Source organism: Grammomys surdaster, unplaced genomic scaffold (genome assembly GCF_004785775.1).
Source record: "Grammomys surdaster isolate TR1022 unplaced genomic scaffold, NIH_TR_1.0 97, whole genome shotgun sequence".
NCBI lineage: Eukaryota > Metazoa > Chordata > Mammalia > Rodentia > Muridae > Grammomys > Grammomys surdaster.
Genome location: NW_021604576.1, coordinates 10,865,197 through 10,885,315, shown reverse-complemented (window position 1 = coordinate 10,885,315; position 20,119 = coordinate 10,865,197). Strand labels below are relative to the sequence as shown.

General features: G+C 38.7%; 1 protein-coding gene across 7 annotated transcripts in view; it reads left to right on the top strand.

The window, feature by feature from the left end:
* Klhl32 (kelch like family member 32) overlaps positions 1–20,119 on the top strand; it is a 164,778-nt gene that overhangs the window by 97,437 nt on the left and 47,222 nt on the right. For 5 of the 7 annotated variants that reach the window (XM_028780708.1, XM_028780692.1, XM_028780685.1 and 2 more), the window contains one exon: positions 6,914–7,129. The exons of the other annotated variants lie outside the window; for them this stretch is intronic. In XM_028780708.1, coding sequence (XP_028636541.1) covers positions 6,914–7,129 — 216 coding nt within the window. The remainder of the gene's footprint in view (positions 1–6,913; positions 7,130–20,119) is intronic. 7 annotated transcript variants of the gene reach the window in all.

Below are 20,119 nucleotides of genomic sequence, written 5' to 3'. Positions count from 1 at the left end.
AGATAGATAGATAGATAGATAGATAGATAGATAGATAGATAGATAGAAAAATAGATCAGTAGATGATGATAGATATATTAAAAGCTTTACACACACACACTCACAAAGAGACGAAATGACTTTATAGAACAGTTGTTAGAGATGATGGGCCCATGAGATTTACAGACATAAACTTTGGTTCTAGCTACTTTTTGCTGAAATTGGGGCATTGTGGGAGCTACAGCCAAGCCCTCTGCATCTCTGATGGTGTTTTTAAGTTGGTTTTCATTAAGTTGGTAAATTAGGAAGATCTGACATTGCAAATGGTAAATTCTTACCTAAACTTAAAAGATATGTATTTGTGTTTGGTTTTATATCTTACAGTTTTATTTACATTGACCTTATTACTTGTTATTAAATATATATCTAAGTACATACTTGTTTTTTAGATGTCGTTAATTTATTCTTTTAAATTTCATACATGGCTACATGTGTCTTCAGCCTACTCATCCTCAACTCTACCCTCTGACTCCTTCCAGGCTACCCCTAATATATCTTCTTTCCAGTTTTGTGTACCCTTCCTTTTATTAAAAAAATTATTACTGAGTTTTAAACAGTTTATGTTCTGGTCAGATTGTTACATAAAGAGAGAATTGAAAATTTGATAGCAGAGCTAGGAATGGTAATTTCTGACAGTTACAGAAATCCAGGCAAGAGGTAATAGATGACATAAAATAATTGTTACTCAGGAAGAATGGAGAGGAGTAGGCAGTTGACTAGATATAAGAAAATACAGGTCAGTATGAGGACTCATGATACAGAAATCTAGATGTAACCATTCTCCAATAGAAGATACAGAAGAGCTGAGAGTTGATTTAGCAATTAAGACCACTTGTTGCTCTTGCAGAGGACCTGAGTTCAGTTTTAACTACAGTTTCAAGAGGTCTGAGATCCTCTTCTGACTTCTGGGGGGAACTGCATATACACGGTGCACAGACCTTAATACACATAAAATAAAATAAATAAATCTGTAATTGTTTTAGGAAACTATACAAAAGAAGCAGATTTATGGGAAACAGGTCCATTTTGGACATATCAGTACAATAGTCTATGGAATGGATAGCCAGAGATGCCCCCTTACGGCTGGTGAGAAAATGGATTTTGAGCTCAGGAAAATGGCCTGGACAGTAATCTAGGTTAAAGACCCATTAGGTTATGAGTTTGCCACTCAATTCTGTGTTTTTCTTTTCACTTTGTTCATCTTATTCCTCTGCTAATATATTGGCACACTTATTCTGAGTAATGGATATTTAGAGAGGCCACATCCTTCATTTTGACCTTGTGTCAATGATGTGTTGCCTCCAGCATAGCTCCAGGATCAGACCTCTCTGGTGAGGTGAGGGAGTGAAATCACCAACAGAGGCACACAGACAAACAGAATACCAGGGATCGGGTACACTGGGTTATCTGATGGAGAAGCCAAAGAACACAAGAAGCTACCATGCTTATGATATCCAGTTGAACAGAGTTGAGGTTATTGCATACACTGGACATGAAGGGGATGGTTATTGACAGAGTAAATAAGGAGTCAGGGCATATAGTGGGATCAAAGGGACAGGTTTAGCTAATGTCAGTAGGAACATTCTCTACAGGGGAGCAGTGTTCAGGCTATAAACATCAGGGGAAGAAAACAATGGTGGACACTTTGTGCACACACTATCAACATCAGCATGTGGCCCAGGGAAAGGCTTGGCTACCTCTCTGAAATGATGTTGACATTTTTCCATTGCCCTGGCTGCCTCATGTCAACACACACTCATTCAGGACTTCATACATTTAGAACTTCCTTCACTCTCCATAGTTATGAACTTTGGTTTCTGGATACTAAAGCACAGTGGTTTGTTTACTTTTCTGGTTTTGCTCTGACAGGGCCCAGTCTTCTCTATACTTTGCATGAGCCAAGTTGTGGGAAGTACTTTTCAAAAAATGTCTCCGTAACAGCCCTGTGAGTTGGTTGAATTTCTTTTCATTGTAAACTGTGGGTAGTGGAAATCTGGTGATGACCTATGTCTCCTGTTAGTAGCATATCTGCCTGAATGGGGACCTAGCCATCCCTACCATCCTAAGTTGCCTCTGTGCCTGTGGTAGTTTGCCTTGAATATGATTATTCATTCTTTCAATCTTTCAGTCTTCCTTCCCTCCCTCCTTCCATTCCTTCCTTCCTTCCTTCCTTCCTTCTTTCCTTCCTCCCTCCCTCCCTCCCTCCCTCCCTCCCTCTCTCTCTTTTCTTTCTTTCTTTCTTTCTTTCTTTCTTTCTTTCTTTCTTTCTTTCTCTCCTCCTCTCTCTCTCTTCCTTCCTTCCATCCTTCTTTCTTTTTGACACATACACATCTCTCTTATAAAGTATAGAATATATTTGCATACTTATGTGTATATGTATGTAGACACACACACACACACTGATAGTGATTATCTTTGCATGAAGAACTTATGCATGGTTTGCCTGAAAGCTTACGGAGGCTGTTCGCCCCAATAGGAGGGGCATGTACTATGACATCATGGTGTTGGGGAGGGGGTTCTCCATTCCCCTCAATTTCCCACTGCACACAGTTGAACTAACAGAGATGCATATTATGTATAACAAGGTGAATAGAAGCTCCTGACATGACTAGAAAGCACTGCAGATTTGTAGACATTATGTTTTAAAAGAGCAATGAAAAGGTAAAACTCAGACCATCATTATCTCACAAAGTTTGTTTCTCTCATACACAGGCAAGTACTAGTGCCCGTGCCCTTTGCTGTTCAGTTGTTCATGGCACAAGTCTACTTAGAATTCTTGGCTCTACTGACATAAACCTGAAAAAGATATAAATATTACCTCTAAGGAAATACAGTGGGGTGGAAAAGATGGCTCGGTTGGTAAAATGCTTGTATGTAAGACAGAGGACCTGAGTTTATATCCCCAACACCCAGATAAAAATGGGGCCTGGCGACCTGGATCTGTAACCCAGTGTTGTAGGGAAGACAGGTGCATCCCTAGGATGCAGAGGCCAGCCAGTCTTCCCACATGATGAGTTCCAGGTAGAGTGAGAGCCCTGTCTCAAAAAATAAGGGGAGGGAGCTCAAAACTGACACATGGAATGAACATTTGGCCTTCACAGCATACACATGCATGCACACACATGTGCCCACATACATGAACGGACACACATAATTAAGTACATACCAAACACACACACAAAGATTTTCAAAGGGACTGGGGAGATGACTTAGTGGTTAAAGTGCTTTTCTGAGAAGCATGAGTACTGGAGTTTGGGTTTCTAGGGTGCACATAAATGTCAGATGGATGTGGCAGCTTGCTTGTTCGTCCAGCCTTAGAAAGTAGAGATGGAATGCCAGAGCAAGCTGACTAGGAAGACTAGCTATATTGGTGAGTTATGGGTTTGATTGAGAGATACTGCTTTGATGAATAAGATAGAAATTTGATGCAGGATCATTCTCAATATAACCTTGAGCCTCCATATGCATACACATGCATACGTATATAGGCACCCACCCACAAGCACACATGTGCCCACACACAGACATTCATTCATAAATGTATGAGCAAACTGCACATATGCTAAAATGAAATAAAATAAAAATTGCAAAAAGAACATTGCTTATTGGTTTTAAAGAGGAAGAGGGAGAGAGAGAAGCTACATTGGGTGGGAAGGAAGATGGGAAGGATCTGGGAGGAGTAATGGGAAACATTATCAAATTATACAAAAATTAAAAAGAAAGAGAAAAAGAGGAGTTATTTAAGATCCTTCACTAAACTAATTTTATGAATTATCTGTACTTTTGAAGTCGACTGCTTTCAAGTTGTGGTCTTTCAAGTAACTGGAAGGGACCCAGAATAGGTGTGTTTGGATAGATGGGTCCCTAACAAAGTGTATTCAGTTACCATTTCATATTCCAGTCATGCTTTGTTCACTTGCTCCATGCCTTTCCCATCTCCTTAGCACCACAGTTATTTCTGCTTCTGCCCACTCCCCTCTTTGTGCCACGATGCTCAACCACTGAATCAGAATCCTGCCCTCCTTCAAGAGTGGAAAAGCAAGGTTTGGAACAATACCTGAGTAATGCTCTGTCTGGGATGCCAAAATACTTTTAGAACTCTAAATTAGGTGACCTTGCTTCAGAGATGTATTCCATCCAAAACATGGGCTGAAGCTCACACTAGACTTTCCTACCCTCTTCTGCCAGCCCAGTACTTACCAATCCTAAGAAGTAAACTCTGAAGAACAATTTTAAGAAGACTTGAAAGTCTGGTTCTGTAACTTCTGTATTCCTTCGATAGAATGTGAATAAGAATCCGGGGTTGAGTGAAAGTGTGAATGGATCCCCATCAACTTGCATCGTAGTAGACTTCAGTGGTTATCTGTTTTGATAAAAAAGGCATTTTAAAGAATACCCATTTAGCCCTTTCAGGCATAACAGCAAATTCTCCTTCCCCACTATACCAGATTAGTGTATTTTTCTCTTAGCTTTCCTTGGAAAGACTTGTTATCGTAGTGGACTGTGATTTATACAGAGACCTGCAACTAGTCAGCATGAAGAGAGTAAGACACTGTGGCATGCTCAGCTTTAAATGGGGCACCTGTGTCACACCTTCCTTTAAAGCGATCATCATGGAAGAGGGGAAGGAGAGATGGGAGAGCCTGTGGCTGTGGTGTATGCTGGACATGACAGGGCTTATACACGTGAACTCACAGCAGTGAGGACTGCATGCACAAGACCCAGACAAGATCAAACATAGCCAGAATCTCAGTGTGGATAGGAAAGAGACCCATGAAGTCTCACCCTAAATGGAGGCACAACTGAAAATTATTGTCTGCTAGGGGAGGGTGAATCAGTTTTCTTTATGGATGTGTTACCTAAGAGGACACATATGCTCCAGGAGGCTGTCCTATACCAAAGCAGATATGGGCAGTGGACTCTTATTTAACAAAAAACAGAACATATGAACATGTGATGTATATTTAAGAATTTAAGTAAAAATCAGATTTAAAAATACTTATTTTAAAGTCTCAAATAGTATGAATATATATGTGTTATGATAGAATTAAATATTGTTAGAGTTACTTAGAAAATTAGGAAAAGTTTATATGTCAAGCTTAATTAAATAGATCTATAGAATGTCTATAGACAACCTATAGATTGTCTCATAGCATCTTTTGGACCTGCTCTTCTAAACACTGCCCAGATATTAGTGACTATAAAGTAAGAATGGGGAGAATCTAAAGATACTAATATTCTTATTATACTTAAGTATGCAAGCTTTCTATCAACAGGTAAGCCACCCTGGCTCTTTCAAAGGTGCAATGACAGAAATTCCTCTGGAGGGGCGAGCTGCAGCTATATGGCTGTAGCTTCCCGGAGTCCTGACTATATGTTTGGGAGCATGGCTGTAGATGTTGGGAATGGATAGGAGGGAATGCTATTGGTATTCTGAATGTTCAAGGCTAACAAAACAAGGTCCATGTTTAGGTGGATTTGGTATATAAATATGCAAGACATAAGTCTTTTCTGTAGGATTAACCCATTTGCTAAGATTTACATGTAAATTTCATCTTTCAATTACATTAAGGCGGGATGGGTTGTTTTTATGTACAGATGTACTGAGGTAAAAAAGTTTCAGAAACAATTTGAAATCAGTGTGGTTTTTGTCTTGTGCTTAGTCCTTAATCCCTACTTAACTGTTTCTGCATTACCAACAGTTGACAAACAGCTAAACTACAGGAAAGGTAGAACATATAACTGCTTTTGTATTAGTCTAGGATCTCTGGAGGATAGATAGAACTGATAGTATATACATCTATCTTTAGTAGTATATTATATATAGTATATATAATACTGTACATTATATGCTCTATATTAGTATATAGAGTATATACTATGTATAATAAATTCTATTTATATAAATATATAAATTTATATATTATATACATTTATTATAGTCTTCATATATAATCATCTTTATTATATTATATATAAATTTATATGTTTATAGATATAAAACAGATTTATTAGAATGTCTTATAGTCTCTAGTCCATACTCCACTGCTGTTTATCAGTGGAAAGTCCAAGATTCCAATAATTATTCCGTCCACAAGGCTGGATGTCCCAGCTGGTCTTCAGTAGTAAATAACAGAATCCCAGAGAAGTAGGCTCTAATGCTAGTGAAAGATGAGCAAAAGGAAGCAGCCAAAGAGCAAAAGCTTCTTTCATTCTTGTCCTTCATATAGGTTGCCATGAGAAGGTGAGGCCCAGGTTTAAGGTAGATCTTCTGAGGTCAAATGACTGAATTAGCTAAAAATCTCTCACAGATGTGAGATTTAGTTAATTCCAGATGTAGTCAGGTTGACTAGCAACAATAACTATCACAGCCTTTATTGGTAAGGGCTTCCTTAGGTTTCCAAAAGATTGTAAATTTCAGCCCACAAAATCCAGAAAGTCCTTTTAGGAAATCCTAAATCTTAAAGATGTTTTTAAGAATATGGATTTGGGGGCTAGAGAGATGTCCTAGTGGTTAAGAGCACAGTCTGCTCTCTCAGAGGTCCCAAGTTCAATTCCAAGCAACTACTCGGCAACTCACAACTGTCTGTGACTCCAGTCCCAGGGGATCCCTTATACAGACATACATACAGACAAAACACCAATGCACACAAAATCAAAATAAATAATTTTTTAAAAAATAAAATGGGTTTAGAGATGGTGAAAATCATAAAAACTTAGACCTTTATAATTGATGGGGCAAGGGGATTGTCCTAATATTAATGACTCCATCCCCCTGCTTGTTAGAAAAAGTGGTGAGTGGACTTCGTTTCTTGCCTGTTCTTTGTGAATTTCTAAGAAATTTTTTTTGTTTGTTTATGTTTTTGGCACCCAGGAACTAAATAGCTTTAATTACTTGGATCTGTACAGACTTGCTGACCTCTTTCACCTCACTTTGTTGGAGAAGGCAGTGATTGATTTCCTAGTGAAGCATCTCTCAGAGCTCCTGAAGAGCCGCCCAGAGGATGTTCTTAAGCTGCCCTACTGCCTGCTTCAGGAGGTGCTGAAGAGTGACCGCCTGACTTCCCTGAGTGAGGAACAGATCTGGCAGGTAAGGGCTGGGTGCCTGACCTCAGGAAGGTGGGGTATGAGTAGAAAGGGAAGGATCCAGAACAACAACCATTATTTGATGAGGCTTGGCTGTCAGATGTGCTGAAGTCCTGCTTCTTAGGTAGGGAAGTCACTAGCAGGTACCCAGTCTGTAGCCCAGCTTGAGACAAGGCCAGTACTGTGGCTTCCTCAAACCTCCATAAATTACAGAAAGGAAGGAATTTTTTTCTCAAAGACAAAAAAGCATTTCTTAAGCTGCACGTGAGAAGAGTGGATTGTAAAGCAAATGGATTGTAAAGCAATTTTGTACATATTTAAGCCATTGAAACAAAAAGATTCAAGGGTTTGGGGAAAAGCCATCCAGAAATATTTCTTTTAAAAATTATTTTAGTGAAAAAAAAAAAAGAAATAGCTTCCAGTAGCTCAAATAAACTTTTTCATGTGAGTTTTTAACTAATTTGTAGATTACTTAGTAGTTAATAGGTATTAAATTTGGCTAATTTTGATGAAGAAGGACTTGTCCACAGGTCAATGAAATGAAAGTGAACAGGTAAATTAAGAGGTCATAGGTAAACACAAGTGCTCAAACATGGTTGTGCTCTGGAATCTATGAGAGTTTTAAAGTACTTCATTCAAGTCCATTTCTGAAATTCCTACTAAGATCATAGTGTATATGTGCGGAGAATTTAGACTTTTTAAAAGGTGGTTTCTTTTATTTTTGAGATTATAATTACATAATTTCTTCCTTCCTTTTCCTCCTTCCAAACCTTCCCATATATCTCTGTCACATCCAAGGCCTTTTTCTCATTAACTGTTGTTATATAATGTATACATATGTACATATATATTTCTAAATATTATCTGCTCAGTTGATACAATGTTACTTGTATGTCTGTATGTTTTCAGAGCTGAACATTGGGTATTGGATAGCCAACTGGTGTGTTCTTCCCTGGGAAAAACTATATCTCCTGTTCTCAGCATTTCTTAATTGCCAGTAGTTCTTTGTGTAGTGTTGAGGCCTTGCAAGATACCCCCACCATCCACTTGTCGTGGGTATTGTCGCTATCCTTCTTTGGGTGGCCATGGTGGTGAGGCTTTGTGAGTATAGCTCATGACGTTACTAGGAGACATAATTTCACAGCCAACTTCCTGATCCTATTACTCTCAGTCTTTCTGCTTCCTCTTTCAGAAGGTTCCCTGAGCCTTAGATGTGGGAATATTTGGGAGATGTATCCATTGTGACTAGGCTTCTCAACTCTGCATTTTGATTGGTTATGGTTTTCTGTGGTGGTCTCCATCTGTTGTAAAGAGAAGTTTCCTTGGTGAGGGGTAAGGAATACACTTATCTGTATATAAGGATATAAGAAGAACTGTTTAGAATGTAGTTAGAGACTATGTTAGTTTAGGAAAGTAATGGTTGTAGGTTCTCCTCCAGATCCATGGCTTCCCTAGCCTTAGGTAGTTGGCTAGGTTTCTAGTACCAAGCATGATTCCCCTGTTGTTGGATCCTATTCCCTATTCAAGTGGATCTAAGTCCAATCGAAGAGTTCTTGGTTACTCCCAAGGTATGTGTGCCATAACTGCACCCTTAAGGTTAACTTAACAACACTGGTGATTGTGTGATTCATAAGTATCAGAGCTAGGTAGTACTGTTGGTTGCTTTCCTCTTTTGGAAGCTTGTGTGAACTTTCTGGTACCATGAAAGATAGTTCTTAAGTAGGAGGTGTTCATATTAGTGCCCATTCATGGGCCTCTGGTCTTTGTGTTTGAAGTGCGTTGTATCTTTAGCAATAAAAGTATACCTACCACAAATGGGGGACAACCAAGGGCAATAGAAATAGCCTATGAGTTTTAGGAGTCTCTTGGACAATTCTAATCAAAACCTCTAAAGAAGGCTTCTTATGCATGATGTCGGGGTTTGGGTTAGATGATATTTGGCTCTTGGAAAGAACATTGTCAGCCCAGGTAAGAAATCTTCTTTTAAATTATTTATGTATATTTTTATATATTTATGCATAGACTTAGGTATACTATAGGTTTTGTTTTTAAGGCAGACAGCTAACAGTGTGATTCCTTATGACTTTGTCAGACATCTTTACTGTTATTGTAACCCCTCCCTCCTTTGCATTTATCTCCCCTTCCCAATGTCCTCTCCCCTTTTCCTTTTCAAGGATCAGATCACATGAACCCTGATCTATTGTTCTGTCCTCTGCTGCTCTATCCCTTCTCTATTGCTCCCCTAACCCCTTTACTGACAATGGTCACTTTTTACTTTCAGCAACATTTTCTTATTGCAGTAGAAAGAAGCTCAGACCTCAAATGAAAGGAAGTTCTTCCTACACTATAGTGAGAAAACCAAACCTTCCCTCCTTGGTTCATTATGCATTCACCCAAGCTCTGACAAGCCCTCCCTTCTCCCCTTATTGTAGACTCTTTTCACATCCTGTCACTGCTTTGTCTAGGGGACAGAGGATGCTTTTTGTTGGAGAGTTGATTATTCAATTTAAATCCTCTTCTGCGCATCCCTAGTGACTGTCCTTGGATAATGTGCCTGAAGTCTTTGGGATCTAGAGCCCATTTTATCTCTTTTCCCTTTACTGCCTAGCTCATTCTACAGCATATCTACACATCCTTGATATTTGGAATTTCGGGCCTGCAGGATGTTATGAACAATGGCTATCTGCTATAAACTAGGAAAAGTTCGGTGTTCTATTGGCAGATAGGGAGTAAGCACCTGTCTTAACAAATATATTCAGAGAGTTTTTTTACCACTGGTCAAAGTGTCACCTAACACCTGATTCTGCTGATGTATAACGTTTGTGATACCTTCCTTCCTTCTTTGAACGTTTATCGCCACAGTCCTTCTTTTTATTGAATATAGTAAGAGATTAGGGCCAGCAAAGTTGCAGGCATTTGAAATCTATTGGCTTAGCACACAACAGTCAAGATGAATGACTGTTTCCATCTTCTAACAAATAAAATAAAGGCATCAGAACTCGGCTCTAGTTTACAGAACAGAGCCACCCATCAAATCCAAGGATATTGATACCTACCATATCTACTCACTAGTCCACAGTCTTTATTTTAAAAGAAGCTACAAGAGTCTGCTTCATCCTGGGCATTTCTAGGAATGTTTACTATGCTTGCAAGCGCTGTTGAGGATGTGGTTCTGACAGGGATTTCAGTAATCTGCAGCTTTCTCCTATCATATAAACCATCAGAATTTACTATGGCCAGCTCAGAGTATGAAGTAGCCAAATCCCTTCATTAATGGAAAAAGAAACACAATAGATTCTATATGTCATTTTTCTCTAACATGATTGAGATTTGAAGCCACCTGTTCTTGTGACATCTGTCTGTTATTGTCCCATGGTTGTGGGCACTGCCATGGATAGACACAGTAAAGTGCAGATGTCTGACTATCAGGAAAATTTCATTCTGTCTGCTTAGAAACTATCACAATTTCCTTTCTAAAGGCTACTAGTTTTATAAAGTAGAATTTTAGAAACTGGTTTCTGCAGGCAATAAGATAGTTTGTTAGACCTGATCCCCAAAAAGGAATTAAAAGACTTCCATAAATATCAATTTAGGCATTCAGGGGGCAATAAGAAATTGTTTTTCTTTATCTTAGTCAATAAGTAATTCCTTCATACTCAATAGAGAAAAATCAAGTCAGACCAACTATATTGCCTCAAGTATAGTTAAGTTCATCATTTTTTGCTGAGGTTATACTAGTAATGTAATATACCATGGAAGAATCTAATATTCAGCCCAGGGTAAAGATTGGGTCTGCCAGAGGATTAGTGTCAGGGTGCTTTATAGAAGTGAAACTTGACGGACAGGCTGGAGACAGATCTACAGAATCTCATTAAACTGCTGAATTGTTCATTACAGAACGTTCTCACTGTAATAAAGTGCTCATTGACTTTGACAAATCCCCATCCCATGTCTTAAAGAACAGTGAAGAAGAGGCACTGAGAAAGAGAAAGGAAATTGGCACAAAGTAGGGCAGGTAATAGAAACGTGGAAGAAGGGTAGTGCTATTTGATTAATATGTGTACCGTAGCTTAGGTGAAACACAGTCAACACACACAGGTTTACCCAGGTGGCTATTTCACTACGTTGTGATAATGTAATCTGGACAATGCCTTTTTCCATGAAGGTCTAATTTTCCTTATATATCAGTATGGCTCTGAAGCCTGTCATAAGAACCATTAAATTGTTTTTGCTGAACAAACTATTTCTTTCTTTATTTACCTTTTTCTTTTTCTATCCCTCTCCTTGATAAAGTCTGCCACAACCTGCAATGACCGTTTTGTGGAACCATGAGCCTCTTAAATCTCATCATTATACCTTGGTTTTGTTTGTTGTTTGTTTGTTTGTTTATTTATTTAGTTACTTATTTGAGACAGGGGTTATGTATCCCTAGCTTACCTGGAACTCACTAATAGATGAGGCTGTCCTTGATCTCACAGATATCCAATTGCTTCTGCTTACGGAGTACAGAGATTAAAGGTGTACATCACCATACTCAGACAGTTTGACCTTTTAAAAATTTTTCTTTTGCTCAGAATTTTTTAATCTGATCCAGACTGTTGTTCCTTCCTTTGGCCAACTATTGTTGGTCTGTTGGTAACCACATTATGTTTTCAGAGGACGCAGATTTGAACCAGAGTTGTATGTTAAATGTGTTATGACCTAAAAGAACTATAAATACACATCCTTTAAAATTTACCTCAGCATAGCTCAACAACTTGGTTTTATGTTTTAAAGACAATGATTCTCAACTTTCCAATGAAAGTCACCAAATTATTCTCTTCAAAGAAAGAAGAAACACAACCAACAACAACAACAAAAAAAAAAAAAATGAGCAAGCCAGCATGGAGGAACTAAAGGCATGCAGTCTCTCACTGTGTTGCCTGGCAAATTTCTACCAGTTTGATTTTGCTTTCAGGTCAGTGAGAGCTCTTAGCTCTAACTTCAGACTTTGTTTTAGTCGAGTATTATTAAATATATCCTGCTAGACTCATCCTGAGGAGTCCTATGTGGGGGTCCTGCCAAGAAAGATGCTGGCCAAAGGGTTCCTTTTTTTTTCCCACAAATTCTGAGGATTAGATGCCCTACAGAGGTGGCAATGGACATGCTAATTAGACTATGGTAATCATTCTGCAACATTTGTATGTGTTGGTTCATAATGTTATCTATCTTTAATATATTCAATGCTTAGTTGTCAACAGAATGGTTTTAAATAAATAAGCAAACAAGACAATCATGGAAGCCTGTTTGTTTACTAATGAGATAAAACAAAGAAGGATGTGGATTTGGGGAAAGGGTAACCATAATCATAATATATCTCATGAAAAAAGTTTATTTTTAATAGAAAAAGAAAAGCAACTTAGAGTTAAATAATTACATGCCCTTCCTACAGAAGGGCTACTCATCTCTTTCTTCTCAAAAAGGTACATTCTCTGCTTGTTCAGTTTACAAATTAGATTTCTCTAGAATGGGAGGTGAATGTCTTCTATTGGAAAAAAGTTGATAGGGAAAGTTCCACATGGCACAAGTTCCTAGACAAACTGCCAGAGCATGCAGTCTCTCTTTTCAGTATGGACTGAGCAGCTGAGACCATTGAGGTAGCTTGAGGTAGAAGATAGAGAACAGGTTTGCTAACTCTGTTTCTTCCCCAAGACTTAGTCAAAATGGGATAGATTTTTATTGCTTAAAACTGTAAATACAGCTCTGATAATTGTGACTTTGTCTCTAAAATAGTAGAAACAAAAAGGATATCTTTTAGACAGATCAGGATAGCTTGGGGAAATAAGTTGAATATTTTTGGCACCTGTGATAAATAGTGACAATAATGTGGACCTTGATATTAAAATGAATGGATGATAAGATATTCTATCATTTCTATATAACGATGTACTTAATTTTTAGGAAACATGGTATAGACAATGAGTTTGGCCTTTTAAAATCCATATTTTCTTGTATCTTATTGGAAATTGTGTCTCTAGCAAGGGGAGTTACACAGTGTAGAGGTTGTCAATGGCCTCTTCTGTGGTGCTGTGTTTTAGTTTTTGGTTTTTGACCAGCTCTTCTTTAGCTGTCATCTGCACCACAGAATCTATGCATGGTGTTTCAACTTAATCATTTTCCTTAAAAGTAATCCCAGAAGGTAAACCTCCTACCTTTTCATAGTCAGAAAGTGGAGGTCACGAGTGACTTCTGCAGGTTTCATCTTGTATCTCTTAGATGATAAACTGACCCAAATATACTTCTGGTCAAACATAAGCAAGGACCTCAAACACTGCAATCAGTGAACCAATCTTGCTTCTGATTTACACAGTGAGTCAAAGTTTTGAGAATGCTTCTATATTTACTACTTTTTCAGTTTGACGATGTGAATGGAAAATTGGCAGAACAAAGCTGTAAATTCCTGTCCTCTAACTTTTGGAGTATATCCACTCTCGCCAAGGGCCTAAAGTTATTAAGGACTGATAAACAGAATGTACCAAATATTCCTTTGCCTTTAAACAAAATTAGGAAAGGCTGAATGTATCTCAATAGGAGAGTTCTTGCTGTTATGAATGAGGCTCTGCGTCCAACCACCAGTACTAAAGACATGTAAACCTAAGAAGACATTTTTAGTTATTCTGGTTCTCTGTGTCGTTGTACAATAGTAGCAACGGTAAAAGGAGAATGACTGCTCTCCCTGCCCCATGTCTATCATCTTGCTAATTCTTCTGTGTTCTATGGCATATGGTTCATTCATTCATTCATGACAACTAGATACTGAAGACCTGCTGTGTCATGTTGGGCCAGATGCTATTGAGTACTCTTATTTCCTGGGGTAGCATGGATGCTGGATGCTTGGGAGTGGAAAGGACAGCAGGTCCTGGTTCCCTGGGTGCTGTGGGTCTGATGTGGATGCTTCTCCTTGTCCCATGGGGTGTGTCGAAATGACTTTGCTTCAACAGAAAGTGAAGTGGAATTGTTTGGACATTCCCACAGAATCCAGTGTTCCTTCATTGTTTCCTTAGTAACTTGTTCATTGATGGCTCCTGGTCATGTTCATATAGCTCTGAAAATCTCTGTCGGTCTCTGTCCTAGTCAAACAAATCATAGAATATGCTTATAGCATCTAAAAATTTCCCAAATAGAGTTCACATTTTAAATACATAGATCTTGGTAACTTATAATGGAGTCATATTCTGAAGCCTGAGACTTTTACCCCCAAAGGATAATCTTTCACTTTATCCTTGTCTGTCTTTGTGCATGAGTTGTAGTAATATAGTATTGCTATATTTTTTCCCGGCTAGGCATTTGCAGGGTATATTTATGTATTAATTTCCATATGTCTTTTTATTCACCAATCCCTAAGCTAATCAAATTTGTAGCAGTTTGCAATTTTCTTCCCAAAACTGCCTACCATTCCACCCAGCTAATACAGTCTTCTACATTCTATTAAATGTTAGTGAAGAAAATAAACACCAGCTCCTTTGCATCTCAAATGGTGCAGTCCTCAGGATGCTTCTTTTATGGGCCGCCAGCTGGACACTGAGTAATGCTGATATTTCTGTGCTTGGTGCTTGAAGATGCTACTGTGTATTTAGTCATTCCTCCTGACCTACATGCTGTTAATTCTCTGGGAGGGTTCATCCCCAGTAGCTTGACTAGTGGCTTTGCTGTTGTTTGTCTGGGATTTATGCCTTTGTGAGACACATGACACAACCATTTCATAGGGACTTTGCTGCAACTAATTCCCAGCACTAGGGCTGTGTGTTGTCAAGTAGCTGTGAGGGGTAGTGATTATCAGAAATTACAAGAAAGCCAACTTGTATTCATGTGCTGCTGGTCCCACGAGTTAATGGTTTCTTTTTCTTTCTTTTCTTTTCATTTTTTTTTAAAGTATTGAACACAACAGAACAAAGGTGATTTATGAGATATGACATATTTATGTTTTCTGGTTCTAATTTTCATTGTGATTCATGTTGTTTCCAGACTGATATTTTTGTTGTTGGAAAAAGATGACTGGAGAATATTACTTATGCATTGGTGGCCTGCAGTAATATTGCTGCTACCTGGGTTATCAGGGATTTAAAAATAAAACCCAACCATAAGCTGTATATGAGGTAGAAATCCTGAGGGCAGGCACAGAAGTCCACCAATAATAACAACAATAATCATTCTTACAAGCCTAGAGAGCTTCTATTTTAATGAATTTTTACACATAATTTCATATGAATCAGTCCTTAGACTTGTTATAGTATATGAAGCAAGTTTTATCTAAATTTTAACTAGTGAGAAAAGCTGACACTAAGTGTGAGATTCATTGATAACTAACTCACTTTACAGTTTGTTCCAACGGGAATCTCACAGTATTTTCTCAGAATACACCGAGCATCACCCCTCCCCAACTAAATAAATAAAAGTAGTTTCTACATCTTCTATATCTTATATCTTACTCTATAATGGATGAAATCAGCTGTTGATGTTAAAAGGAATCGTCATTCCTTTTAACTTCTTGTACAACTATGTGGAAAACAGCAAAACTGACTCTGATAACAGTAGGAGTGGAATCTGTAGTAGGATATATTGCTGAGGATCTTGCCAGAAAACTTGGGTCTTCAGATGGGTCAATTAAGAAGAATGGATAGAGAATTTCAGTTACTCAACAAAGTACCTTACGTTCTTCAGAACTCTCGAGGTAGTGAAATACAGTGTAGAGTGGAGGCTGATGAGGAGAAGTCACTTGCAGATCCTGTGAGGCATTTTGGATCAGTGTAAGAGTGTGCTGAGTTCCTTTACTTCTGTTGCTGTAGATAAAGAAGACTGTGGGGAAGTCTGTAGGCTATGGTCTCTACCTGGGACTAGAAACTGTATGGAAGGATTGGAAACACTGAATCATGACAGCATATCCTTTGTATGCTTAGTACGTAGAAACTTTTGGAATTTATGTTACAGAAGTTGACACTTGGATAACAGCCTAGATGCAGAGTTTAAGAGACAGATAATTTATCGATTTGGTAAGTATTAGTGTCTCCCATATTCTACAGTATCAGGTCACTCAACTGGCTATGATGGTCATGATGGTTGGCCACGCCAGACCATACTGATTTCCTGGCCCTCGAATTCTCACAGCATCTATGTAGAGTGTCCCAGAAGCTCAAAAATATTCACATTGAGTTGAAATGTCTGAAAAGGACTTGGCATTCGTTGTTTGCTACTAACACCTTTATGCACTACTTCCTATACCCTGTGACTTTTGATGAAATATAAAATAAAGACTAAGATTTGGATTGAACACGAGCTTGATATACCGTCTCTACCATATAGGTGGGGGAACATTTGGATTCAGAACCTGGATTCAGATATTCTTCAGAATATCTGAGATCACAATCATAAGAGGTATTTCTTAGGTTCTCTTTGGACCCATTTTGCAGAGTTGTACATTCTCAGTGATGATGTTCTCCATCTTGGTTCAAGCCCCTCCACTCTGTTACAGGAGTATTATAAAAAGGACTTCAAGTAAGTCCCAATATCCTGATAGGGAAAGCAGAAGCAGATACAATCCCTTTAAGGGAGAGTTAAAAGGACCTTGACGTTTTCTAAAGGTAAGGATTAGAGTTGTCCCACATTCTCCCACTTTGTTTATAAAAAAATATTGCAGGTCAGTATTGGTAAGAGGCACTTATTATTTTGTTCAAAAATAAGTCAAAAGAGCCCATCTCTTGGGATTGAAACTTTTGTCTGCCTAGCATGTGTTCTTGTTGATATGAAATGTCCACATACTACCCCCTCTGGTCAACAAGTAAATCTGATAATTAAAGGAGTGATGGATACTATGCTCAAGTTTAAATGTTTTAGGAAGGCCCATCTTATTAACACTTTAAAACAAGTAAGTATAATATCATTAATTTTGATTAATTCATTTGCTCTCAATATAGCTTTTAATTTGAAATTCTATGTGAATTACAATGTAATTTGACATTAATTATACTAAATTGACTATAAGTCAGCCAATCACAATGGGAAATTACTCACAGCTGAAAGTAAAAACTAAACCACATTCTGAAACGTTGATGTTTAGTTAAGCGGTCAGTACATGTAAGCCTCTTTCTCTTTTGGTATAAGACTGAAGTGGTCGGTACATGTAAGCCTCTTTCTCTTTTGGTATAAGACTGGCGCTGTATATGAGAACTGCAGGGGATTCCTTGTTCTGCCCACTTTTATAGATACTCTGTATCGGGAAGTTCATGCATATCCAGAAAAGGATAAATAAACAGTAGGGTAAATGAAGGAATTCACTAGTTTTGACAGGGTTCCCAAAGAGTGTGTTTTGCTCTTCTCATCCTATGTAAGATTTGGGTGCTATAAAGAGGCTATGGGATGTTTTAGGATCATTCCACAGTCCTTGTGTTCTGGGCCTTTTAAGTGGACCTAATCAAATCGGCCTGCCTTTCATTGGCATGTTTTTTGAACCCAGAAAAAAGTGCTGGTTTCAAAGTGATGAGCAGTCAGTGTCACCAAGCCATCTGGTTTAGCCTGTACACAAAGCACCTACTATTCAGAAGGATGCCATGGCTTAAGAAACCAGCCTCACACTGAGAGAGCAGCTCCTTGAGAGCCTTGGTGAAACTCGATATGGTTCCTGTGTGCCCAGGTGGTGGGACATGCCATAGAGGCTAAGTCCCTGAGAAAATGCAAGAGTACAAGAATCGACTTGGAAAATATATTTTGTAACTATTTGCTAGATGTTCTCTTGAAAGTTATCTTTAAAATACCAAAGCAGGACAAAGAGATGCCCCAGAATGTCCTAAGATTGGGATTTCATCCTTGAAGTCTCTCTCCATATAGGTAGGATTTTGTACTTTCTGGGTACATGTTTATATGGCAACAGATCTTACAAGGAATTCTCCCCTAGATCATGGAAAAATAAAAAGCCTGTTGTTCTGTCTACTTTCTCTTTTACTTTTGAATTGCTTACCATTATCTTGTCATTGCAATGAACAGTCTGGCCAAGAAAGCAGTCTAAGTTTTATGTAAAACTCCTTAGTTAAGACGTTAACAGCTAGCCTGAAACCTGAGCCAGCAGATACTCTCTCGACTTACAGTAGTGCTGATCACAATCCGAATCGATGCAGAGTACAGAGGTAGAGTCCTGAACGTTCAAATCCTAAAAACTTAAAATCCGAAGTCTGTACCACACACACACACATGCATGCATATGTGCACTTGTGCACATGCAGATAATACACACGAATTTTATAGCTAAACCTTTTTCCTTTGTCTTATAGCTTTGACTTAAAACCTATCAGTTTCATGACGAGTCACTAGTTGATTGCACACTTAAGAAAATCGAAGCTGGACGCTTGTTTTTGTGGTCCCTACAGTTTGTTAATGCAAGAAGTACTGTATAACTAACTTTATGCTGCTTCATTTTCTCCAAATCTGTTTAATCCCCTGTTTACCTGGCCCTGACTTAGAACTTCCATTCTTCTCTTGGGATACTCTTTTTTTATGTCAGCCTTGGTTTGGTGGCACTGCCCCCCTTCTTTGCCGCTTGTGGACTAGCAGGGGATCTTCAGATTTCTCACCACTGTTGATTCTGTCTGATGCACACCCACTGATGAATGAAGTCTTTTTCAGCTCTTCGTGTTCCTTCCTGTTCTCAGAGAACAAAAAGGATTGGGACCGAAGGACCTGTACTGTGGAGCTAATGAAAGCGTCTCTGGCGCATGCGTGTTCTCAGCCCTATCGTCTCAGCATTTGCAAAGCCGGCAGAGCAAACTTGGCTCTTTATCAGACTGCACTGAGAGGTTAGGCCACGAAAGCCTTTTTAGTCATTTTGTGCTTTTCAAGAGTGAATTTGTTAGAATTATGCTGAATACCCACTTAAAGCCTCAGCTGATAACCCTACCTGTGTTTTATAACTCTGCACTGTCAGAACTCATAATAAGTCAAACATTCTTTCAGTGGTGCTCATAAGGGAGGAAAAAAAAAAACCTCACAAATTTAAGAGTAATTTCAGATTGTAAATGAAAAGGAGAGGCACGACTGTTCATTTGCACCAATCATGCCTTCCTTTCATCTGCTCTGATTAGGACTGGTGCGGTTTCATCAGACTCCTCCATCACGGAGCTGTCACTCCAGCCGGCTGTTGATTGAAAACAATCAAGGCTCTGATGGCACAATTATTCTGACCCTTTAACTAGAGGCTGCTGTGATAATGAAAGGTTGATTATGATAGTTTGTGCCTCTTTCAGTTTGCCAAGAAGGTTAATTTGGGCATCAGACGGATGTTTAATGGGCGCTTGCTGGCTACACTGAGGTAAATGAGAACGTGCAGTCTTGGATATTGCACGGATATAGTTTGGCTGTCAATCATTGTCATTTGGAGTTTGTGCCTCACACTCTGGAAATCACATTTTATTTTTTCCTTGGGATTTAATTTATTCTGTGCCCTGAGGAAGTTCTTTCACTCGGTGACCTTCACAGCGGCTTTCTCTGCCTTTTCCCCCCGTTTTTTTTTTTTTTTTTTCAAATGGAGCTCAAAGGCACAACACATCTAGGAGAGCATTTTTCTTTCATTTTCACTTAAAAATGGAAACTTTAAAAATCCATCCTTATCACTCCCTTCCAATAGAGCAAACGTTTCCATTCTGATCGTGCAGAGGGGAAGTTGCAGCGACAGGGATGCTCTAGCTGATTTGTAGCCATCTGTACAGGTCTGCATCTTGCACAAGAAGCAATGCATGCAGTGAAGTCAAACTGGGTGCAGAACTGGACCTGAAGTCTCCCGTTCCCTCGCAGTTCCCTCAACAGCCTGCCTCACAGTGCTTTGTCAAATCCCTGCTTCAAAGGCTGAATCTTACTGTTTCCTTCCTAGGAAACAAGGAGATGACAGAAAGACAGAGTTACTAATGATATTAAAAAGCTCTGTGTGTGTGTGTGTGTGTGTGTGTGTGTGTGTGTGTGTGTGTGTGTGTGT